Source organism: Poromitra crassiceps, assembly GCF_964638095.1.
Source record: "Poromitra crassiceps genome assembly, chromosome: 9".
Classification (NCBI taxonomy): Eukaryota; Metazoa; Chordata; class Actinopteri; order Beryciformes; family Melamphaidae; genus Poromitra; species Poromitra crassiceps.
In genome coordinates this window covers 38,975,168-39,001,338 of record NC_139630.1, presented here as the reverse complement: position 1 = coordinate 39,001,338, position 26,171 = coordinate 38,975,168, and the positions used below count along the sequence as shown (strand labels likewise).

At 44.8% G+C, this 26,171-nt stretch overlaps 2 protein-coding genes across 2 annotated transcripts in view; one reads left to right on the top strand and one right to left on the bottom strand.

The window, feature by feature from the left end:
• The window catches only part of cep128 (centrosomal protein 128), a gene marked incomplete at its 5' end in the record, with an annotated part of 51,237 nt that extends 37,331 nt beyond the window's left edge, over nucleotides 1–13,906 (bottom strand). The window contains 11 exons of the mRNA XM_083642832.1: nucleotides 695–834; nucleotides 2,451–2,577; nucleotides 2,710–2,784; nucleotides 3,559–3,648; nucleotides 5,905–6,030; nucleotides 8,717–8,789; nucleotides 9,975–10,066; nucleotides 10,672–10,790; nucleotides 11,295–11,427; nucleotides 11,930–12,016; nucleotides 13,727–13,906. Coding sequence (XP_083498958.1) covers nucleotides 695–834; nucleotides 2,451–2,577; nucleotides 2,710–2,784; nucleotides 3,559–3,648; nucleotides 5,905–6,030; nucleotides 8,717–8,789; nucleotides 9,975–10,066; nucleotides 10,672–10,790; nucleotides 11,295–11,427; nucleotides 11,930–12,016; nucleotides 13,727–13,906 — 1,242 coding nt within the window. The remainder of the gene's footprint in view (nucleotides 1–694; nucleotides 835–2,450; nucleotides 2,578–2,709; nucleotides 2,785–3,558; nucleotides 3,649–5,904; nucleotides 6,031–8,716; nucleotides 8,790–9,974; nucleotides 10,067–10,671; nucleotides 10,791–11,294; nucleotides 11,428–11,929; nucleotides 12,017–13,726) is intronic.
• Nucleotides 13,907–15,345: 1,439 nt separating this feature from the next.
• Nucleotides 15,346–26,171, top strand: part of tshr (thyroid stimulating hormone receptor) — a gene marked incomplete at both ends in the record, with an annotated part of 24,010 nt that continues 13,184 nt past the window's right edge. Inside the window, 3 exons of the mRNA XM_083643294.1 lie at nucleotides 15,346–15,515; nucleotides 23,228–23,299; nucleotides 24,642–24,716. Coding sequence (XP_083499420.1) covers nucleotides 15,346–15,515; nucleotides 23,228–23,299; nucleotides 24,642–24,716 — 317 coding nt within the window. The remainder of the gene's footprint in view (nucleotides 15,516–23,227; nucleotides 23,300–24,641; nucleotides 24,717–26,171) is intronic.

Sequence of the window (26,171 nt, the reverse complement as noted above, 5' to 3'; positions counted from 1 at the left end):
AAGATGTGTGGTGGAGTAAACAAATAAACACAAATGAGGTGGCCTGTCTGCCCTCAAAACAAACATTTTGGAAGGATTATTCGTGGTAATTATTATTTGAAGTGTCCGTGAACGAATTCCAACGCCGATTTTTGTGTTAATGGGCTGTGATCTAGTTTTCAACTTTACTGCGACGTGACCAAACAATTGAGAGCGCTGAAGACGTATGGGCTAATTAAAAGATATTGGAAAGAATAAGAACTGTTTCGGTATGGCCTAACGTTACCTCCTTTTGAAGAACTTTTGGATTAATTGAAGACCGATCGCTATTTTGAGTTTGTAACGACGAAGCAGAAACTCCTGTTAACGATGAAAAGCAGCCGCGCATCACATCCAGAGCAGGAAAACTGTTGCACGTGTGTGTGTGTTTGTGTGTGTGTGCGCGCGTGCGTGTGAAAAAGAGAGACGTTCACTGTTGTATGTGTGAGTGAGAGAGAGAGAAAGAGGGAGGGGGGGAGGGTAGACAGAGTTTGGACACCTTGGAGAGTCCCGAGACATATGACATCAAATTGGCAGTCTGCGAGTCGCGGGTTGGGTTCGGCATTATCGCATATTATAACGGGGCGGGCGAGCGGGCGGACTGGCTCAAATGACGGGTTGGGTTGGTGGCGCGGGCCTTAACAAACATTGACCCGCGCATCACTAATATACACACCTCCATCTGTATGCTGAGTTGGACCCGCTCCTTCTCCTTGCGTTCCAGAGCCCTCTTCAGTTCCTCCACCTCACTGAGGATTGAGGCCTTGCTTAGCTGAGCTCGCAGCTCCACAACTTCCTTCTCCAGGTCTGAACGATCTGAACGATATACACACATGATCTGAACGACATACACACATGATCTGAACGACATACACACATGATCTGAACGATATACACACATGATCTGAACGATATACACACATGATCTGAACGATATACACACATGATCTGAACAACATACACACATGATCTGAACGATATACACACATGATCTGAATGATATACACACATGATCTGAACGATATACTGTACACACATGATCTGAACGACATACACACATGATCTGAACGACATACACACATGATCTGAACGACATACACACATGATCTGAACGATATACTGTACACACATGATCTGAACGACATACACACATGATCTGAATGACATACACACATGATCTGAATGACATACACACATGATCTGAACGACATACACACATGATCTGAACGATATACACACATGATCTGAATGACATACACACATGATCTGAATGACATACACACATGATCTGAACGATATACACACATGATCTGAACGATATACACACATGATCTGAACGACATACACACATGATCTGAACGATATACACACATGATCTGAACGACATACACACATGATCTGAACGATATATACATACACACACACGCACGCACGCATACATATGACATTGGAGGAAATGGCGGATGAGCGAACAAGAGAAATAAAACAGTGTCTTATGAAAAAGCAAATAACCCTACAGTACTGTATCTATTAATTTTGTGTGTGTGAAAGGAATATTTGAGCAGATTTCACTTGAATAATCGCCTTATACTTGTTCAGCAATTACTTTAAAAATGGTTACACACCATCACCTAGTGTTTTGGAAGTTAACACAAATGTTATGCTGTTAATTACTTCACTTGGGGGCAGAATCCAGTACGTGTCAGTAGGCACGGTGAGAATATGAAGAAAGCAGTGTGAGATGTGAATCAAGGAGGATTGTCCAACTATACGGACGGATATTGCTGCGGAAATGCAGAAGCTAGTGATTTGATGATGCTACCATCAAATCATTTCGCCATCATTAATTTCTAGATCAAATTCTAATGATAGACGGTCGCATCTAAATCTGCTGAAACTCACTATTGGATATTCGACTTGAAATCCCAGCGCGAGTCATGACAATCTGTCATTTTTGAGACTTTGAATGCTTTTCAATGCCTACTGATGCTCTAAAATCACTACCATTACAACACAAAATAAAATAAACAATAGGGCACATGTGCTTTTTGATCATCCTCTCCAACCTCATCCCAATGTTCTCTCATCTTGTCACCATGTTGGACTCTCTTCTGCTCCTCTCTTTCTGTGCTCCCTTTCACCCTTTCTCTGTCTCCACTCATGCTGCCTGCCCCTCCATCCTAGGTCTTATGGTTTTGGGTGGCTGTCTAAAGGTTTTCTACAAGAAGGAATACCTACAGCACACGATAATGAAATCAGCAACTAGCTCCCTGGTTACAAGAGTTGGCATAGCAACTGATAAAGCCAAACTCATGTCCAGCCCCACTATGTTCCCCTCACCTCTCCTTTTCTACCATTGCAGTGCAATCCTCTCCCCTCCTTTACCGCCAGCCACATCTCTCCCCTCCAACACCCCGACCTCAATTCAATACCTGGCCCTCTGCCTCTCTCCTCCCTGTCAGTGTGCTGAGCAGAGAGCTGAGAGCCCTCCCGCCGGGCGCGCTGAAGCCCCGCCTTCTCCTTCCCCGTCCGCAGCAGCTCGCCGCGAATGTCCTCCATCTGGAAAGACACATGATTGCTTGACTTTGGGTCAAACGGAAACATTGGTAGCTTCCCGAAAAGTCGCCGGATAGCTTGTTGGTTGGGCTCACGGGGGGTTTACTGTGCATGCAGACACACGGACACGCAAACCTGTTGGAGGAGGGAGTCTCTGCTATCCTCTGAGTGCTCCAGCAGTCTCCTAGCTCTCTCCAGCTCCTGCTCCATCTGAAGAGCGCACAACAGAAACATCATCAGGACAACCCACAATGCACCTGTGTTTTGGAAACTGATCCGCCTAGGAGTGTTGAAAACTTAAGAAGAAGCATGTCTATGAGGAATTTACATTAGGAGTGCAGTGCAAAAATATAAATAAATATATAGTATATATATATATCCCATGTGCTAAGTCCTTCAGAACGGCTATTTGAGTTGAGAAACAGTTATGAAACTGTTTGGAATGGGCTGCATGTAATTTTCAGCTGAATAGTTGTGTGCTATATTAACTGCATTGGTAACAATTTAAATGAACTATTTCTGCTGCCAATTCAGAAGACAGAGAGAGAGAAAAAGGCAAGAAATCCTGAGGGGCATATTTCCAACCTTTTAGTTCATAATAAATCAAATAACTTGTTTTAGTACACCTTAGGGCAGTGATACTCAACCCGAGGCACTAGAGCCTTTATGGGTAGTTGTGGCTCTTTTAAGTCCTAAAATAAATAAATGAAAATCTGAAAATAAAAATAAAGGGAGGAAAGGGACTATTTGGGACTGTGGCTCTTGCAAAGATTTTTGTTGTTGTCAATGTGGCTCCTGAGTAGGGCAAGGTGGAGTACCACTGCCTTCCACACTGCACGTTAGCCCCAGGCTAAGGGATTCCAGGAACTGAATCCTAGCGAGCTGCTAGCCATGGCCATGCATGGCATTCCCTGGGCTAAGAGACTCGTGTGAAAAGCCCTCTTCTTCAAGACTGCATTCACTCACTACTACAGATAAACACACCGTGGTCTTCTCCCTTTCTGATTTCAGCAGCCTGGCCTTGATGGCCTCCTCTCTCTCCTGTGTTTGGACTTGGTGCTGTCTTCCCAAAGCCTAGACAACACACACACACACACACACACATCACATGACATGCGCAAATAAGAAATACTGCAAGACTGCAACAGAAGACCATAGCATCCGTCTCGTCTTCTTGGAACAAAACATTGCGGTGTATTTGCTCCAGGCTCGGAGCTCAAACCCACACCAACACTCTGCACAATCTGCAGACACACCAACACTCTGCACAATCTGCAGGCTGCGCTGATGAATTACCGGCTGCTCGCAATAACATCCACCCAAGTGACTCATCATCTATTTGATTCACATCACAGCAAGGCCCACTGGTGGGGAATAAAGCTGCCCTCTGCTCTGCCTCCCCTCCTGCTCTTTAGCAATAAAAGAGATTATTTTCCTCTTCATTTCCTCCTGCTTGTTTATTTACCCTTAATTTTGGGGCAAACGCATTATTTGCCGTCGCCGCGGGCCCCGCTGGTGGCCCATTAGGGCACTGCTGTGGAGAGGGGATGCAAATGAATCAGTAGCTACTATCATCATCACACACACCGTGCAGAAAGAAGAATCCATCCCTCTCACACCACACGGGTTAGCGGTCCACATGAAGCTATACAGCGCCCCCCGGTGGCGCACTAATAAACTGCAGGAGGTTGGACGTGGGGGTTAAAAGGTGAGACAATTGCTGACAACATGGTGATTTATTTATGCTGCATAAATAAATCAGTACAATATGTTGTCAGCAGAACTGCCGTCCTCCCCAGCAGATACATGCTTCAGCTAGTTAAAAGACATACTGACATTATGTTGATGACTATTCAAATTACAGTGTGGATAATATGCATGGCTGGATACAGTAGGTTCAGTAAAGTAATGATACAAGAGGATGTTCTTTACTGTGATTGTGGGCACAAGCAGTGTGCAGAGTAGTCTGCATCACCATAGTGTGCCTATGACCTAATGACAGCGCTCTCTCAGGGAGGATGGCTTTTGTCGAATGTCATAGAATATAAAAGGAGCAAAGATGGTAAACCAGCGCCCTGGTTACCAACTGCTCACTTAGCAACCAATTCTAGTGCATCAGAGTAACTGCCTAGGTGTGCTGTAAAGACTCATGAAGCACTGCTAGGACAAATCAAAGAGTGGCTGGGAGATGCTTTTCTTACTAACAGAAGAAATGACAGCAGTGCATTAGAGAGAAGATGTGGTTAAGAAACTCCAATGTGCAGATGTGAAATGTGAAATGTGGCCTCACGGGGGCGTCTGGGTAGTGCAGTGCAGGGGGGGTAGATTCCCTGGCTACCAACACGAGGGTCGCAGGTTCGTGCCCTGTTTTGCCTCCGGCTTGGTCGGGCGTCCCTACAGGCACAATTGGCCGTGTCTGCGGGTGGGAAGCCAGATTAAGGGTATATGTGTCCTGGTCGCTGCACTAGCGCCTCCTCTGGTCAGTCGGGGCGCCTGTTTGGGCGGAGGGGAACTGGGGGGGGGGGGGGGGGGGGATAGTATGATCCTCCCACGCGCTACGTCCTGCCAGTGAAACTCCTCGCTTTCAGGTGAAAAGAAGCGGCTGGCGACTGCACATGTATCGGAGGAAGCATGTACTAGTCGTCGACAACTCTCCTCAGATCGGCAGAGGGGGGGGTGGAGCAAGTTTGGCAGGTTGGACAAGAACAATTGGGGAGAAAAGGGTGTGGTGAATGTACATGAATCTCTCTCACTGTGATTCAAAACACGCTCAGGCAGCTGAGCGGTCCACACTGTGATACTTGTCACTGCCTTCATGATGAACGGCTTTAGCTGACATCTTTCCTAAAGGCGAGGAATGATCACACGACGTAGATCCCTTCAAGCTCCGCGTCACCATATGTTTTATGCCATCATGCTTCGCAGTGTAATCCTTTTGTGTCAGGCTTGGCAGCCAGCACGGCTTATGTTGTATATGTGGGGAATCAAGCATTGATAAACCCCCCTGTGCGAATGTCATTGGTCAGTATTATCAGTCAAAAACACCCGGTGGATATTTTTGCCAACGGTAAACACTAGGTGGCGTCGCTCGGGGGCCCCGTTTGGCTTTCTCTTCCCAGCCTCAGATGTCATTTCTCAGTTCTCACTCAAGTTGAAAAATGTCCATTCCCAGTGAGCGCCTCTTAGCCTGCCTGCAGCAGTTGAGTTGCCTCTACATTTATTGAGTGTGTGTGACTGTCGGGTGACAGCGTGGACAGACAGGGATGGAGGGATGACAGCTGGGGGAGGAGGAGGAGGAGGAGGGGGGGACAGAGAGAGAGAAAGTGTCACCTCCTGCAGCTCGTCAGACATGGCCGCCCGCTGCTCGGGCCGTCTCTCTCTCTCCGTGCTCCGCCGCTCGCCGCCGTGCACGTCCCTCTCCAGCTCGTGCAGACGCCGCTCCACACGAGACGACACCTGCGGGCGGGGAAAGACAGAGGACACCGTGGCTCTCACAAACACCACCCGAGGCAGCGGGGCTCTCACAAACACCACCTGAGGCAGCGGGGCTCTCTCACAAACACCACCTGAGGCAGCGTGGCTCTCACAAACACCACCCGAGAAAGACAGAGGACACCGTGGCTCTCACAAACACCACCCGAGGCAGCGTGGCTCTCACAAACACCACCCGAGAAAGACAGAGGACACCGTGGCTCTCACAAACACCACCCGAGGCAGCGTGGCTCTCACAAACACCACCCGAGAAAGACAGAGGACACCGTGGCTCTCACACAAACACCACCCGAGAAAGACAGAGGACACCGTGGCTCTCACACAAACACCACCCGAGAAAGACAGAGGACACCGTGGCTCTCACACAAACACCACCCGAGAAAGACAGAGGACACCGTGGCTCTCACACAAACACCACCCGAGAAAGACAGAGGACACCGTGGCTCTCACACAAACACCACCCGAGAAAGACAGAGGACACCGTGGCTCTCACACAAACACCACCCGAGAAAGACAGAGGACACCGTGGCTCTCACAAACACCACCCGAGAAAGACAGAGGACACCGTGGCTCTCACAAACACCACCCGAGAAAGACAGAGGACACCGTGGCTCTCACAAACACCACCCGAGAAAGACAGAGGACACCGTGGCTCTCACAAACACCACCCGAGAAAGACAGAGGACACCGTGGCTCTCACAAACACCACCCGAGGCAGCGGGGCTCTCACAAACACCACCCGAGGCAGCGGGGCTCTCACAAACACCACCCGAGGCAGCGTGGCTCTCACAAACACCACCCGAGGCAGCGTGGCTCTCACAAACACCACCCGAGGCAGCGTGGCTCTCACAAACACCACCCGAGGCAGCGTGGCTCTCACAAACACCACCCGAGGCAGCGGGGCTCTCACAAACACCACCCGAGGCAGCGTGGCTCTCACAAACACCACCCGAGGCAGCGTGGCTCTCACAAACACCACCCGAGGCAGCGGGGCTCTCACAAACACCACCTGAGGCAGCGTGGCTCTCTCACAAACACCACCTGAGGCAGCGTGGCTCTCTCACAAACACCACCTGAGGCAGCGTGGCTCTCACAAACACCACCTGAGGCAGCGTGGCTCTCACAAACACCACCCGAGGCAGCGTGGCTCTCACAAACACCACCCGAGGCAGCGGGGCTCTCACAAACACCACCCGAGGCAGCGGGGCTCTCACAAACACCACCCGAGGCAGCGGGGCTCTCACAAACACCACCCGAGGCAGCGGGAGGGCATGACAAATGAGACGTCAGGAAATGAAGAGAGGGGGGGGGGGTTGGTTGGAGACAGGAATATTTTTATATAATATAATATATAACATATATAACATAATATAACGGAATGGGATTATTATGTCCGAGATGCAAGAATCCCCGGTCTAATTAGGAAAAATCACATCCACTTGTATAAAACAGTCATGGACACGGAAAAGATAACATGAAACTTGTTTGTAATATTAACATTGACTACGTTTACATGCACACAATATTCCACTATTATTCAGAAAATTACAATATTCTGAATTTGATAAGGGTCATGTAAACAGCATATTCCAGTTGCATTTTCCGAATTTGGCCGTTTTCCGAATTTAGCATTTTCCGATTAAGATATCTGAGTTATTCCACTATTATTCAGGCTTTAGGAGGATTCTTTGATCATGTGTACAGCGCATTCGGAATGTGTGTCTCAATCAGGGTTTTTACCGCAGTTTGTGACGCATGTTTCATGTTTGTGGTCAACTGATGTGTGCTAGAGAGCGCTAGAAGAGGCGATATAATTATTAGAATCCGTCATCTCTGGCATGCGAACAGAAAAGCCCACATTTCTGATCGGGAGGAGATGAGAAACATCGTTTGGTTGCCCACGGAAGTCCAAAGTGCTTGCGACCCTGCGCGAGGTAATAACGTAGGCTACTAGCCTACTTTTTATGAAAGACTTGGATGTGCAAATAATCGCAACGCCAAAATTCCCAGCAGCAAGCTCCTGAAATGGACCAAGTGATGCTGGTGAGAATAGCGCTGCTCTGTTTATTCTCAACAGAAAAACTCTGCCTACCTGCATCTCTCTCTCTCCCCCCTCCCTCACGTGTCGGGGAGGGCGAGGCGAGCTACGGCTGCATGTAAACGGGAATATTAGTGGATTATTCAATTAGTCGAAATATTGTCATTTTCCGAATATGGGCAAAAACCGGAATATTGTGTGCATGTAAACGTAGTCAATGTTAGAGTTCTTAGAGATTGTATTACTGTATATAGAGGAGAACCAACACATTTGCATATTCTAATCTTAACAGGCTTCACTCAGTAACCGTTACCCGAACATGATGTCCTTCAATTTTGGATGCCTCCACTTTTCTTATGGTGTCCACAACACTATCCACATGTGTCCACAGCATACTTGGATGCTGACGTTTTTTTTTTTTTCTAATTCCCCCCCCATTTTCTCCCCAATTACACTTGGCCAATTTATTCCCATGCTGCCCTATTGGCTGCCCCGGTCGCTGCTCCACCCTCTGCCGATCTGGGGAGAGCAGAGACTAGCACCATGCTTCCTCCGACACATGGGCAAGGACGCTGAAGTATTGAGAGGGAAAAAAACACAGCTAGAACTCACCGAGTCTTGTCTCTGTGGAGTTGTCAAGTGGTCAGTGAGGTTCTCCATGGCTCGCCTGGTGTCGATATCAGACCTACAAAAACAGACAAATCCAGCGTATTGAAAATATTTACATACCAGAGCTCTCAGTCTAAAAAAAAAGAAGAAGAAAAAAATCAAAACATCACTGATCAAATTGTGAATGTGTACGTGTAATGTGGCACCACTGAAAATAATGATGTGGTTTAAGATGTTGGGATATGTTGGTGGATCAATTCGGTTAGGTCAGTGGAGATTTTTTTTTACTAACTTCAAAATGCTCATTTCCAGTGCCTTTTGATTTTCCAGCATCTTTTTTAATTTCCCACATTTTATCGGTTTCTCGTCAAGATATTTTCAAAGACTAGGAACCCAAATATTATGTATTTATTTTTCTGGGATGGATGGAAACCTTGTATATACACAGTGGATAGATAGTCAAAAGTGAAAGATCAGTATCCCGGAACGGCCCAGTCAGAGCCTGGACCTCAACCTACTGTGTAGAGAATCTGTGGACTGAAGTAAAAAAAAGGTGTATGTAATGTATCCCTTTTGCAATTTGACTGAGCTTGAACTCTTCTGAACAGCAGAATGGGACCAAAGAAAAAGAAGCTAAATGCATGTGTGCAGATTTGGTCGAGACATCTCCAAACAGACTTACTAACAAAGCAAACACGCTTCCAGTACTAATTTAATGGCATGCACAATTAAGCAACCAGGGGGTTTTAGTTTTCCATTTTAATACATTGTCGGATATGAGTAGCCTTTTTGTCTCCATTTTCCTGGTTGCTAATTAAAGCGGGGATGGGGATGGGGGGGGGGGGGGGGGGGGGGGGGGGGGCGGGTGTCTAATTTAACAAGTTTTCATTTCAAGCCTCAAGGCAATAACACTACAATAATTGGGAGGGTGTGTAGAATTTTCATATCTATTGTACAGATCTACTAAGACCTCTTGCTCAAAGCAAAGTATTCAAGCTGGCTTGGGCAAGCTTCTCGTGTCCGACAGCAAGTGAGAAATCAGCAGCAGCTAAATAATTGGGATTTTTTTTTTTTGCTGTGGTGCTTGTAAGAGTATTGACTCTACCAGCTAGTATGGCAGGTCATTATTTTGAGTATTATTTGGAGGTCCTATTCAGTCCAAACAAATTACTTCTCTGGTCAAATTGAGACAATGACTGGTGAATTCAGGGATGTTAATTGTTTACTGCTTTGGTCTCAAGGCCCTGCCCCTTTGGAATACCTATTCCTGCGGAGGATCTCTCTGTCCAGGTCATGTGACAGTCTTTTCTGGTCACAGCGCAGGTCGCGTACGGACTGGTGGAAGGAATGGACCTAACAGGGAAAGCAACATAAAAACTGAATAAAGCTGAATATAGCAAACCTTTTCATGTCATGGACCCATAAACTGACACAAATTAGACCACAGACCCCCAGTTAATAGGATTTTGTCCCAGGGTCCCCCATCTGATACAATTGTTGCTTTTAGATGTGTTTTTTTGTTGCTACAGAAAGTGGATGAAACCCATGACAAAAGTAGTCATACATTCTGTCATTGTGTTACTTATGGATGGCATTATAGTGAAAATAAATGATCCGCCTTTTGCTGGGGACCCCCCTGGAGGTCCCTGGACCCCACTTTGAGAACCGCTGGAATAGAGAACATGAGACGCAGATAAATAGATTATGAACAGTTGATAATACAGATCTGTATGAGGGATACAATGTGTGCAAATCAGATTTTGTTCATGTTGATATGTTCAGAACATATCAACATGAACAAAATGTAATTTGAATGAAATCGAGCCCCTTCAGGATCCAAGCCATAACGTCATCTCTGTGGTTGATTCAGTGTGCCCTCTTGTGGCAGTGCTCAGTAACTACATGACAGAAGAAATGAGTGGCACTGATTGGCAGTTGGGTCTCACCGCATCCCTTACCTCGTCTCCTGCCACGCTGGCATCCTTGAAGCGAACAGAGGCGGACTGAGACCTCCTTCTCCTCCCTGGAGGACCAGCATAGTCCTTCAGCGGAGAGGTAGGGTAGAAACGCTGATCATCTGAGAACACAGATATACAGAATAACTTTCACTTTTAAGATTCAATAACCCCTATCTGATGTCCTACACCTACACACACACTTCTCATGTAGGTAGAACTGCCTTTGTCATTCTATGCATTATTATGTGTATTGCCTGTGTATTAACAACATTATACTAATCTGATACTATTCTTTAATAGTTTAAAAAGCCTTATGATGCAGATGATAACATCAGCTGAAATGTAATTCAAATTCTGCTTACTGAGGAGCCATGTGTAGTAGCCTGACGTGAAGTGTATTCTGTTTTGCAGGTCTTGCAACACAATGAATTGAAATTAGCACTTTAGACAAGAAAAAAGTATACTAACCACCTGATACCTGAACCAAACTGTTTTCTTTTAGTGCTTTTTTGTTATCTTTGTATTTATCATCTTGTTTTTATCTTTTTTGTTTTTCATCTCTGTGCAAATTTTCTAAAACTAAAATTCAACACAACTATCAGAGAACACCTCAGTCTCCATACCTGAGCCCGAGCAGGCCTCCAGGTCACTGGTGTGCAGGGTGGAGGCGGAGGCTGAGGCACTCTGAGCCCTGGAGGGTCTGCTCAGCCTCTGGGCCTGCAGCTGACTGATGGACTCCTCCAGGTTCTCCCTGAGCTAGTACAGGACAGCATGCATGTTATCCACAGCACAAGAACAGAACATACAGTAGCTTAAGAGAGGGAAGAACTGAAGCAAAAAAAAAAAAGTTGGTAAAATTGGTAAGGAATGGTGGTGAGCTGAGAGAGACTGTAAAAAAAGAAAAATCACATCATAGAGGGGAACTGGAGAGGGAGAGGTAAAGGCAAGGTGGGTAAAATAGATAAAAACTGAGAGAAAGAAATGAAGACTGAAGAAACAATGAGATAATTGTGAGATAATTTGAAAATTACAACAATATGCCAAGATACAAGTGTTATGGATGTGAATTTACAAATTTACAAAAGAGCTGACAAAAACGTCAGTGCCTCCCATATATTAATTCTTCAGTGGTAAGACACCTCAGCATTACAACAATGTGATATTACATTCTAGCACATTTTCCCATAAACTCAAACAAATATTGAGAAATATTTCAAATTAAATGATTAACTGATAATTCATTGTACTGCTGTCTCACCAGCGCCATGGCTTCAGCCTGGTCGTCTGTATGCTCCGTGTACTGGCCCAGCATCTGGTCTACTTTGTTCAAGTTCCTGCTGGTGTCCTGCCAGATAGAGGAGGCTATTAGTTAGTCCAAAAATCAAATTATTGATCATTAAATATCTCTGTCAATCAACACAGACTACAGTTAAACACATAAATCATGGTTACTTTGTTACATGCTTTTAGAGTGTGGTGCTGATGCTGACAGCATGGTGATAACTGATAAAACACTCCACATCAGAATCAGAATTGGAATAACTTTATTGATCCCCGAGGGGATTTTTTTTTTAAATAGTGAATTAGACAGTAATAAATAAAGAACAAAAGAAATGAGAATTGTTGCAGAAACCAAGCTTATAATAAAAATGAGTTTTATGTCTAGACTGTGGAACAGGAGGGACAGGGTCTGGCTCATAGGGAGTTAAGTTGTCAGTGAAATACTATAGCTAGGGGCTAAAAGTAATCAGTAGAACTTTAAAAGTCGCCAGTGCAAGGAGGCGTAAATTGGGGTGATATGATCTCTACATTTGGCCCCAGACAGAAAGTGATGTGGCAGCATTTTGGATAAGGTGCAGGTGTGAGCGGGACTCCTGAGTAAGGTCGCAGTTAAAGCCATCTAAGCCAGACTGAGGAAATAAATGGATGAGTGCTCTTGAGGATAGCAGTGGTTTGATTTGACAAATAACGCTCAGCTGCAGAAAACCTGGCAGCACAACCCGTAAACTGCAGGTCAAAGGTTAAATTGGAATCAAGGCTTGTAGTTGGTTCTTAGCCGCAGGTTTCACATCTGAGGTTAAGTTCCCTAACTGACTGCAGAGTATACTCAAAGAGTCAGGTGGCCTGAAAAGAACAATTTTCAGATCGATGTGTTGTCATTGAGCTGTAGAAAGTTTCTTTGCACATCCAGCATTGAACGTCTGAGAGGCACTGAAGACGTCAAGACAGTTGGGGGTAACTAACTGGGCTAGGGAGGTAATAGCTATGTGTCATCCAACACAAAATGTGAGCTAAAATAGAGCCCTCTGGGACCCCACCAGTTTACATATAGCTACAGTATATTACTTATTGAGATTGAGAATGGAGAGATAACAGCTAATCCTGTCTATCACCCATCTGCCACTGAAGCTCTGAATTCAATGCATGTAATGTATGTCTTCTTGTTTTGAAGGACAATAAAGTATCTGTCTCTATAATGTCTGAAATGCCAATGTTTGGCACGATCATGTAGAATTGCATAATCCACTGTGTCAAATACAGCACGTCGTAGATCTAAACGAACTTCCAAAAGGCGGGCTAGTTATTTAAAATGGTAAACTTTGGAAAATGCCAGATGTCAGAGAGCTGTTTACAACTGATACAAATATCTGTATATATATATCAACTTTTTAAGAAGTGGTTTAGTGAAGAAAAAGAGGGTATGTGGTTGTGGAAGACTTCATGTGAGAGATAGTTTCTTCCAGTAGTGTTAAAAGAGATGGGTTCAAAAAGGGTGAGCGCTGCACACTACTATTCAGGAGCATTGGGTAAGGGCACTCATACAGATGCCTCATGTATATAATAACATACTGTACCAAGCTGCAAAATATGTTTATGTTGGTGCATTCATTTAGGTGGTCACTCAGAATACACATTTTGGTGGGCTGGAGAAGTGTGAATTGACCTGGTGGTATGAGAGAACTGCACTGGATCCAATTGAAAACATCCAGACAAACACCAATATCTTCATCTGCACGGGGACGAGAGAGATGTGAACTGAAGCAGAGTGGAGTACCTGTAAGGTGCTGGCCAGGGTGCTGATCTTCTCGGAGATGCCTGCTTCTTGACCAACACCTCCGTTAACGTTAGCACTGGCTCTGTGACTGTCCCGACCAGGTCTGCGGCGGGCATCACGCCCCCGCGGCCTGGGTCCCCTCACCCTGTCATATCTATCCGACTCGCTGGATGAATCCATGCTTTCAGACAGGGCAGGTCTGTGGGAGGCGGCGACAAACGGCTGATGGAGCAAATCTGACGATAAGCGACCAGCACTAGCTAGCTTCGCCTGTTAAACACGTCAACGCTAACTGCAACGTTAATCAGATTAAGGAGCAAATCTGGCTGGTTTTGAGTTGTCTCTGCGATTGGTGTTTTTGTCATAGCAAGTAGACATACGAGCTTTGTCATCGTTACCCTGACAACCAGTAAAGACTGAAAGCTAGCTATATGACCAGGGCGAGGCCCAACAAATGAAACTGTCCCCCAACTAATCAATTATCTCCTTGCTGGACATTGTTGTTGATGGTGCTCCTCCCTAGCTAGCAACAAGTGGCAGTTTACGGGTTAGCTAGCTAATACAACGTTAGCCAACTAGCTGTGAAGTAATCCGGTTAAAATGGCAAATACGCTGCTTGTGTTCGACAACGGTACCGAGCGAATTACATTCCCAATTAAACCTACCGCTATAATGACGCTTTTTGCTTTGTAAGTGACAACAACAGCAACTGAAGAACAACTCCCAGCCTCCCTGTGCTATGGCAACTTGAACTAGCCGCGTCTGAGCAGGAAGACAACAGACCACGCCGCTTCCTAAGGAAGCTGGGAACTGTAGGCTGAGCACCATGCTGCAGTATGGGAATTTGTCCTTTGTGAACTACATTGTCCAAAGGTATGTGTTTGCGCCAGTACTGGCGCTCTTCAGTTAAAACAAATTAATAAATAAAAGAAAGAAAGAAAGAAAGAAAGAAAGAAAGAAGAAAGAAAGAAAGAAAGAAAGAAAGAAAGAAAGAAAGAAAGAAAGAAAGAAAGAAAGAAAATACCTATATTTTTCAGATAGCCTATAAGCATTATGATGAATAGAATAGAAGAGACGAGACTAGACTAGAATAGTATACATTTTGGTTTATATTATTTTAATAGAATATAGCTAATAGAACAGAATAGAATAGAACAGAATAGAATAGAATAGAATAGAATAGAAAGTCTAGTGTAGTTTATTTCGGTTTGTTTGGGTCATGGCTCAAGGGAAGGGGGGAAAAAACAGTTCTCCTGTCTAACACAAGAGTGCCTCAGAAGTCCACCCACCCCTCAAGGAGGACAGCAAGACCACCTCCAAACCCCACCGCAGAGCCGCAGCTGCTCGTCCATGCACAGCATCCCACCTTCACAGCACAGAAGAAGCTTCCATGGGCCCATAAAGAACACTTAAAGCAATAACGCTTCAGTGCAGTTTCCTCTCTCCTTACCTGAGAATTTGGCTACAAGACAAACGCAAAAACAAAACAAAAAAGCATTTACCGGTAGGCTACATATTTGATAGTGTGGACAGCAAGAGGACTTTCCGGGGGGAAAAGGAGCGAACCTGGGGATATTTTTGGACGGAGATTGGAGATTGACAGCGAGCAAACCTCCAGCATGCAAGTGATAACATGCGCGTTGTTTACTCTCGTCAGTTTGCCTGTCAGCGCGGTGTCGGAACCTGAATCTTGCCCCTCTGTCTGCGACTGCTCTGAGTGGAAGGCTCACACCATCTCCTGCTTTGACATTGAAACTCTCCCCAGATTTCCTGCAAGCACGGAGATACTGTAAGTAGCCTAGTCTACCTATAATATAGCCCACAATACTTCAAACTATAACATTTCAACGTAACTCGACTGTTTTCCATGCATTCTGAACGGAGGCTAAGGAAAAATCATACTGCTCTCAAATATTCCCATGGGAACTTTATGCGTCTTAGGTGTTGATCTGTAGCATACTTTATCTCCTATGATAGATTACCAATATATTCCAGTAATATTCCTAATGTGACGTATGCTATATTTTTGCTGTAGGCTAGTAAAGTCATTTTATGGTAGCTATATAGGCCTAGAGCTTTATTATTATAGGCCTACAGAGCCTATTAGAATAGGCAATCTGCAATGACTGTTATAAGTTAGGCTACTCAGCCATATTAAAAACGAATAATTAGACAACATCCTTTAAAGATATAGGCTAGGCTACAACAGCCAATGACACTGATGTGGGCTAATTTTTCTAATAATATAGGTTATGGTATTGTAAGGAAAAAAGAAAAAAAGAATGGCTTTAGGATATGTTGGAGGTTGTTTTTGCATTATGGTCACAGTATGTAATAGTTTCCCCATATTTTTATTTACTGCTACAGTATTGATTAGAATACAATATCCCCTTATAACTTCATATCATTGTTTACCAATAAGTTTGAAGTATGCTGTCAAGCACAGAAGAGGGGGGGGGGGGGGGGGGGGGGGGGGTCCCAGAACACAGCGCCTTGCAGGATTGTGATACTGCTCAGGCAGAGCATCCTCACTCCAAGTGTATATTGACAGGACAGGAAACAATTGGGAATAAAAAGTGGGACACACTTTAGTAGCTACTTAAACTTAGTGCACAACACACCTTATTAGCCTTACAATTTACAGCTAATTGTGTGGGGGAAACAATAAACGCACTTCCTCACATTCATACCATGTTCAGTTTGAACAGCTTGGCCTTTGTATTGTATGCAGAGCATGTTGAATTGTTTCTCTGGGTTTGCAGAGGTCACATACCCCCCACCCCCACCTCTCATACACACACACACACACACACACACACACACACACACACACACACATGCACACGCACACGCACGCACATGCACACACACACACACACACACACACACACATACACACACCCCAGCAGTTCCACCTTCTGCACTACCATAGCACGACTGCTCGTACAAAGTGCGTTTCAGCTTCTTGTTGAAATAGCAAACACAATAATTTGGAAGAATGAACCATGTGCACTACTACTAGCCTACGTCTCAAGAGCAGGCACTAGTTCTTGCTCATGTCTGTCTTATCAGTAGATAATGATTTATCCAATAGAAGCTGCACCCCAAACAACAGCTGATCTGTATTGGATCATTGTCGCTGTCTCTCCCACCGGGACCCCAAGGAAGCAGTCAAGGCTGTGGGGAGCAGACATGATGTAATATGCCAGGGTCACTCCGGGAGGAGCGCTGTCATGCAGTGGGGCTTATACACTTCAATTTGCTCAGCTATTGGGTAAAAGTTACACAATACAGAGCGACCAGTTTGCCATGGCCTTGAGTGATGGAAACACATGCCTTTCGAGGACCCAAAGGCAGATGTGGAAACACAGATAATAGATAGAAAGGATATTCCCAGTTGAATCAACATGACTGAATGATAAGTTAGCTGGAACTGTTAAGATGGCACTTATAGAACTTTTGGTGATGTAGTCATGGAAACAACCAAAGATGCTAAATTGCGCGAGATTAATCGGTTGATTATTTTCTCGCTTAATCGATTAGTTTGGTCTATAAAATGTCAGAACATTGTGAAAAATGTGGATCAGTGTTTCCCAAAGCCCAAGATGACATCTTCAAATCTCTCGTTTTGTCCACAACCCAAATATATTCGGTTTACTGTCATAGAGGAGAAAATAAAAGAGAAAATATTCACATATTCACATTTTAGAAGCTGGAACCAGAGAATTTAGATACAAAAAAAAGAAAACAAGAAAGAAAGACACAAAATGATTAATTGATGATGAAAATCGTTGTTGATTAATTTCTGTCAATCGACTAATCGATTAATTGTTGCACCTCTAATGTGACAATATGTATCACATTTTCATTGCCATTGATTAAAACCAGAGGATGGGGATGTATTTACAGAAGACGGATGACCAGAAAGACCAAGAAGACAAAGGGAGAAAGCATTGAGTCTCAGCCACTGACGGTCTCAGCTTCTTCATATTAGGGGACATTATTGGGCAATACATTCCCTTTGGTGATTACAGATTTTATGGGACAAATTAGAGCTACAAAGTGTTGTTATCCCCAGTCATAAGCAAAAGTGTATATCAGGGACATTTGGCTCTCAACACTTGGCCCCATCAAACTTTGGGTGTGACAATATTTTCTTGTTTTTGCTCTTCCTCGGTGACAATACCCTATATACTTACAAGACCAAATGCTAAAAATGTTGCATGAAGGTGCATGTGGATAGTGTGTCGTCATACAAGTCCTGCATGCTCAATTGAAAACCAAAACAACATTACTATTTAACTTGCATTTTTGTTAAGACAGATATTGATAAGATGCATACTTAAAGGGAAGTCACATACTGTATAGGTGTGTGTCAGGTGAGATTCATCACAATTCATCCCACTGATATTGATTTGGACATGGCAAACCCTTTTCCTGGTTGCTCACGCAAAATTCCTCCAAGGCACTGATGTAGTTGTGATCATCTCTGGTGTGATAATCCCCATTCTCTTCTATTTTGGTTGGAACAACACCTCCAAACTTCAGTCCTCCATCAACCCCCCCCCCCCCCCCCCCGCCCCCCCCATCCCCCCACTCCCAAACTCCACTTTGCATCGCCTCCCACACCACAGCACCCATCACATGACATTATCCCCCAATCAGTGCTCCAATTCACATGCCCCCGTGCCCAGACGTCCCCACGATGCTCTCGCATTCCTGCCCAAAGTTGATCCAGGACGAGAGAAAGGATCAACCACTGGCAACCAAAAATCTCCAAAACAAGCCCAAAATAGCTGCTGCTTGCCAACCTGTGTATCGGACTGGATGTGCTGATGAGGCGTGAGGAAGTTGGACTGTGCTGTGTACATACAGAGGGATGAGTGACCCTGCTGTAGGGTCACACCAATGGTTCTGAACCCCACTGATTTAGACTGGTCCTGCTGTCAGCACATTGGTGCTATTGGCTGTGTGTCTCCAGGTTATTCTCCCCTGTTTGTCTGTCTGTCTGTGTGTCAGCAGGATCATTCAAAAACCTATGAATAGATTTCCATGAAATTTCTTGGACAGATAGGCCTGCGAGGCTTGGACCAAGGATGGCTTTATTAAATCTTAGTGGTGATCCGCATCTGGGCCTTCTGCCATTATGCAATTATCCTTTTTATGTGTGCCATAACTATAAAGCAAAGAGATAGAGACTTGAGTCCAAATCCTGACAGTTATGTTTGCAGGATCAAGAAATAAGTAAGTTAGTAGGAGTGAGAAGGATGATGTAACAGCGAGTTATTGGAGTATTGTTCGGTGTTGGTTGAGGGTTTGAGTTCTCCGGGTGCTTTAGTTGCTTCTTAGTATCAACATATCTCTATTGTGGAGCAACGGTATGAAGCTGACTGATTCTGCCTTCAACCTGAGAATTTGGTTAAAATTTATTGTGTAGACGAAAACGGCCAACAAATTCTATTCCAAAAAGCAAAAGGGTGAACGCAAAGCAGACGTGTGTGTGTGTGTGTGTGTGTGTGTGTGTGTGTGTGTGTGTGTGTGAGAGAGTTTAAGTTCATGTGTGCACACTCAGAACTAGTGTGTGTGTGTGTGTGTGTGTGGGGGGGGGGGGTCTGAGTGTAAGTTAATGTGTGCACTGCACACACTCAGAACTTGGAGTCCTGTGTGTGTGGGTTGCATGTGTGTGTGTGTGTGTGTGTGTGTGTGTGTGTGTGTGTGTGTGTATGTGTATGTGTATGTGTGTGTGTGTGTGTGTGTGTGTGTGTGTGTGTGTGTGCATGCGTGCATGTGTGGGTGAGTGAGTGTGTTCTTGTGCAGGTTGCTCCATGTGTCGCTGCAGAGGCAGGGAGGTGGAAAGGAAAGCACTTAAAAGCCTGTGTAGCGTGACTCCTGGCTGCGTCTGGACGATGCATTCAGATACAATATTTACCTTTTACAGCACATTTCTCAAAGGCCCAGAGAGAGAGAGAGAGAGAGAGAGAGAGAGAGAGAGAGAGAGAGAGAGAGAGAGAGAGAGAGTTCCATTTGAGAATAATTATGAAAATGAGGAAAAAAAAGACTTCAAGAGCGGGGGGGAGGGGACACACACACACACACACACACACACACAATAGTTCCAGTCTTTTGAAAACATCAGAATTCGTTGGATAGGCTAAAACATGAGATAACTTGTTGGGAGTCAGGTATTCGTTGTCACCAAACCTCTCGTCAGTTTAAACCAGGGATGAAACTCACCAATTAAGAGTGAAATCCCAATGCACTAGTCTCTGCTGATTGGTCACAGATGAGCACTGGGATTAATTGTGAAATTAGAGGCGGGACAGTGAATTTAATGAGCTCTCGCTGAGATGAGTGGAAATACTGACAGTTTCCCAGCTAATACTTTGTACGCATGGATTGTGCCGTGGAAACGGTTACAATTACCAAACCTTCTTTAATAATTATTAGATCATGTGTTTATGAGACAACACATTGGGGCTGCTGCAGTCAGTGCAATCTTTTATTAAACTCAAAAATAAAATAAAGGTGTCCCGACCACCTCCTTTTTCTTCTTACCATCACAAGACTGTCGAGCAGTACAGAAAATTAAGTAAAAAGAACAACTCTAGTACATATCTAATATCCATTATCCAATTTTGATTGAGAACATATTTGAACATATTTTAATGGAGACACTTCTCCATGAGAGGGCTTCAGATTGAATAACACTGCAGTCACCAGTCACCACAAGCTGTTTCGCATCAAAATGCGAGAAAGCCCAAAGTAAACACAGCTATGCTGTCAGTCCTTTACTGACACCATTCCGAATTACGTGGCTTCTCCCCACTTCAAACTCAATTGCTGACCTGTTTGTTTTCTGGGTTTTCTATGCAAAATGACAAATTGGGGGAGTAATTGTCCCACCTAAGCCTGTAAGATGGGTTCGCCGCCGGCCGGGGCTTTCCCTCTGCGCTCCCAGGGAAAAGGCATGCTGGTGATTTGGGTTTGAGCGGTGCAGTGAGACGGCGCTGGCTGACGCGGGTGTTTGGTGTCGTGGGGTCTGCTCTGTGTCCCGGTGTTTGTTTGGGTTTGTCAAAGCGTGCGCAGGGTGCTGCTGATCCAAGCCTGATCCAGAACCATGCGCCAGATCTCAGCCTCTGAATTAGTCTATTGTTCCCCCCCTAATGAACCAAAGGTGCACGAAGATGGCGGCCGTGTGCTTTGAGGTCGATCATACCTGTCCCAGAGAATATGAGGTCATCATTTGGGGTCACTTGTCCCGGAGAACAACGCCTCCAAACGGCCGCATGCACTTTTTTCCAGTTCATGGCAGAGTGAGGTGGAACAAGCTGAATGTGTATCCCGGTATACCGGGGTATTTACATCATACCGGTGTATGATTTTCAATACCGTTCAATACCGTCAAAAATACAGACGCTCCTCTTTCTATTAAATTGAATTATGGAGAATGAGATGCTGCATTGAGGTGACGTTGTAGTGCACAGCACATGTCAGTTGAGGGTAGTTTCTACGCCACTTGTAGGCTACTTTTTTTTAACCTCATTAATAGGCGTGTTTCATGCAACACTATATTGTTTAAGACCACTTTACATACAGGCTTGCCCATAACGTTTAATTGCCATTCTTACAATTTAAGGACATTTGTGAGCATTGTGCATGCAAAATAAAGTTTTCTGAAACATAGAGGTTGCAACCTTTTTTATTGATGGAAAATAAAATATCTAAATGTATTACAGCAGGGACATAGCCAACAGGAAAATTGGTATGGAATATATTGAAGGTATGAAAAAATAGATCCCGCCCAAGTCTAGTATCCTGCAGTGGTGTTGGTCTGGAAGACAAAATGACATCAACCCATGTGGCTACCATCTCAATCCTCCACAATTGTGTTTACGACTCCCTCCTAGGCAATAAAATATGCATCCATCATCGCGATTGTCATGAAGACAATAAATGACAGTGAGTGAAGTCGTTTTACTATTTAGATTGTGCCAGAGATGCAAACACCCACAGTGAAGTGCTGCTCAAGCTGGAGTTTCATGTCTTTATAGAGAAGAGAAAGGCCCCAAATGAAGTGTTGGATCTGTCATTTTTCTTAAATGTTGTCCCGCGCCAGTGACAATCACGTGACAAATCTATCTTGCCATGCTCCAATCTATTGGTTTGAATCGGAACCACCAGTGGTTCACACACCAATCACGTCCTATTAGACAGCTACGGGCGGGCTTTGGTGTGACGCCAGCGAGCCAGTGATAGACGTGATAGACAGATGGTTCGTCCAATCACCTACCAGGTATTTTTTTGAAAATGCCTGCCCTTTGAAACGGTTTCGCGAGCGACTCGTTCCCAGGTGGTCATGTGAAAACAAACCATCTGGGCGCCTCACGTTACCCTTGTGTCAGTCCCATTCATTGTCAATGCTGCCACGTAGCGGCACAAAGGTATCATCACTATAGACCCTTTTCACGGGGGCCATTTTGTGTCGAAAAGGCAGAATAAACACAGGTGCAAGCAAAAAACACTAGTGAGGGTTTCCAAATTCCAATCAAGGAAGTTTGAAACCCTCATTAGTGTCTTGCTTGCACCTGTGTTTACCCTGCCTTTTCGACACAAAATGGCCCCCGTGAGAAGGGTCAATTGTGCACCACAGACACAGTTCAAGTCCGTATAAGAATTTAATAGGAATATTATAGGATTATTATAGGATTCCTATAATAGGGTTACAAAAATCTTCCGTCCTGTCCTCCCTTTTTTCTCTCTCTCTCCCAGCTAAAGTCTTACTTTCATAGCATAGCCATGTAGGTTTGGCTATCACTTTTTCCAGAATAATGTGGAAGTCCATTTTAACCTCTGTGCAACCCATATTGGGTCGCAAACCACTTTTTGAGAAACATTGTCCTAAACAGACCCAGACATTGTTTAGTTTGGCAGTCAGCTCGTCAAGTGGGGTCCAAGTCTTTGTTTTTCTCCATGTTCCTACATTATAAGAGGAAAGGGGGGGGGGGGGGGGTGCTTCAAAGAAACCTTTTATCCAGTTTTAGAGAAAAGTTCAAACAAAATTGATCCATTTTGGACTATTGTCCAATCTTTCAAAGCAAACCCAATCGCAACAGTTTGACATCTCTCTCTCTCTCTCTCTCTCTCTCTCTCTCTCTCGCTCTCTATCTCTCTCTCTCTCTCTCTCTCTCTCTCTCTCTCTCTTGAATTAGAACGTTTCAAAGCAATAGGAAGTCAACAACATGTTTCTTTATATGAAATCCACTCAGTTCATATCTTTGGTCATCTGCATTTTGGAACATTAATCAAATGGAATATACAAGGAGTCGAGTATTTCTTCAATGCGTGTTGACTATCGCTGTACTGTGCTCAGGGTGACGTTCTTCGGTGATATAAAATGTTATCAGAGAGGGGGGGGGGGGGGGGGGGGAGGAACAACACTGTTATCTTCTTAACAAAGTGCGTTTGTGATAACTAAAATGTCAATGTGTTTCCTTTGACCAGATGGCTTCTGGAGACCCGTCTGAAGTCCGTGCCAGGAGATGCTTTCGCCTACATGGTCAACATCTCAAGGATGTGAGTGGCCCATCAATTCAATGCAATCAGACAGTACATTCACCGCTCGTTTCTCACTCGCTTCTATTCAAACCCAGAGCTTTCAAACTCGCTCTCATCCACCTGTTGTCTTTCAACTGCCTTAAGAAATGGGAAACGATCCCAGATCCAAACGCGCGCGCCCCCCATCTCCCCCCTTTGTGTCCCACCCAAGCAGATGATCTGCTCTCTGCTTAGCATCACCGCTGCCTCCTAATCACAGTTGGAAGCGCTAATGCGTTCCTAGAACAGGAATGTTGGTCCTCCGACCGCAGAAGCGCCTGGGCACCGGCTCGCTATTTCAGCAGGGCCTTCTCCATGTGCGCTGATCTGTAGACTCCCACTAGAGGTGGAGGCTCATAGAGGTAACATATACACTCCAGAACTTCATCCTCTGGCCTGTGAGCTCGCCGTCTGCGTCCAAGTCATGCGTGAAAAGGAGACAGGGGTGGATGAGAGACAGGGGTGGACGAGAGGTTTTCCCGTCCACCGCAAGAGACCCTTTTCACGCGGGCCATTTTGTGTCGGAAAGACAGGGTAAACACAGGTGCAAGCAAAACACTAGAGAGGGTTTCCAATTTTCAATCATGGAATTTGGAAACCCTCATTACTGTGTTTACCCTGCATTTTTGACACAAAATGGCCCCCGTGAAAAGGGTGTAGTCCTCGCATCCAGTGTTTCCATTGCCCTCCCTGTTCCCTATCCAGCTGAATTGATAGACTACATGAGAGAAAACCCAATGAAATGTCACTCATTGCTGCTACATTCTAGATTCTTAGACTCGCACTAGTTATTTTTGGAAACATTGACGCATCTATTAGTTGTTTGTTTCAGTACGTGCCTAATAATGACTGACTAAATAGTATATATAAGTTAATTTCTCTCTCGTAAACTTCACACAAAGAGGATATTCATTGCCATTTCTTTATGGAGATTCCGCACTAAAGCCATGGTTTGTTTTATGAGCAATTAGGAGCATAGTTGTTACCAAGTAATAACAAATGAAAGCAGAGTGACTGATGACTAGGTAATGTATATGTGAGGCACATACCTGTAAAATTACCGTGGCTTTACCAGCTTTAGCTCAAGTGGGCTCAGATAGTCAGCGGAGAGAGAGACTTTTTCAGGCTTTAGGATCCTTTTTTGGGTTAAACTCATTTCTGAAAACACGTCTTGCGTTTCGCCCTTCAGGTACACCGGCGGCGCAGCGCCTCATCCACTTCCTTAAATGTCACATGGTGCGACAAAAGTCGTTATTTTGTTATTACAAAGACAACTTGCACATTAGATCTACACAGCGTAAGCTTTGTCTCTGCCTTCTAGATATATATCAGTGGACGTGATGCTGAGGAAGCTGGAGAGGCACTCCTTCTACAGCCTGAGGAAAATCACACACATGTGAGTAGCTGAAGAAAAGGCCGTGCACTTTATTGATCGTTATTGATTGTGCTCTCTGGAGGGGAACATACTTAATTTTCAACCTCGCTGACAGCAAAAGGAAGCACTTGTTAGAAACACATTTATTTTACCGCTAAAACATACACCAGCAATCATATGATGTAAAAAATATATATATATTTTTGTAGGCCATTTCAGCTGAACATGCCAGTTTAGGTAAGATACAATTCTATGAAAACACTAAGTGGTTGTATTTGGTACATTATTATTGAGCCTGGGACACTAGACAGACACCCATAATAAACAGATAACCATGTTAGAGCGGAGGGGCTAAACAGCAGCCAATAATGTGGCTTCGCTCCTCTTCCTCGTCACGGCCCAGCTGTTGTTGAAGCTGTTCAGGGGGAAAAGTCCAGCAAGCTGCACTATATTCTCAATTATGGGATAGAGATTTACGACTGAGTTGCTGGGCGGACCACACATTTTTCAGCAGAACATCAGCTCCGAGTACTTCCTAGTACAGTACAAGGTTACCTTTCTCTGATAGCTACAGTATTTTTCCCTAGTTACGGCATCCTGTAACACAGCATTGTACGCGCGCGCATGTGTGTGTGTGTTTGTGTGTGTGTGTGTGCACATATTTCGTTTTCCGTTTTTCATTTGGTGTTAAAATGTGAGTGAAGCCCTTTCAGACTGTAACTATGATTAAACTTGACTGTACTGTATGCCTATCATTTCATCGTAGTTACCCTTTCTTCTGTTGTTTTTGCTTAGCAGTGCCCTAATTCCAGATATCAAAAGACACACACACACATAAATAAGTGAGAGCACTACAGTACAGTAGCAGAGGGTTGTACCTGTGTGTTTTGTCTGGGGTTTGTGTTTTGGATCTCTGGGGTCTATTTACCACTGATTGGTGCGGTGAAGTGCCAGACCTCAGATAATGGCATCTCTCTCAGGTTTCCTTCAGGGGTCAGACACAAATTAATGCTGCGCTTCCTGTCGGCTTCTTGCGGCCGGCAGCAGCTGTGGATCTTAGAGTGCTGCAGGACTGAGGTTGGAGCCGGGACCTCAGAGCTGGTTTGAGGCAGTCGGGTGAAGCTGGTATAGCGAAAACACCAGTTTGAAGACCAAATGTAAAAAAAAAAACATTGCTGTAAAATGTCTGACCCATTTGCAGTGTCAATCTAACGTATTACATTATCGACTGCTACATTGTGTCAATGGGAAGATTTGCGGTAACACTTCTGATAATAACCATCATTAATAAATGGTATTAATGATGTTGTAAATGGTATTTTTAATTATCCTCCTCTGGAAAAAGGGGGCGGGCACAGGGAGGACAGGGGAATAGATGAGGACAGAGTGGACACAGGGGGCAGAGGAGGACAGAGGGGGCAGAGGAGGACAGAGTGGGGCACAGGAGGACAGAGGGGGACATAGGGACACCAGGGA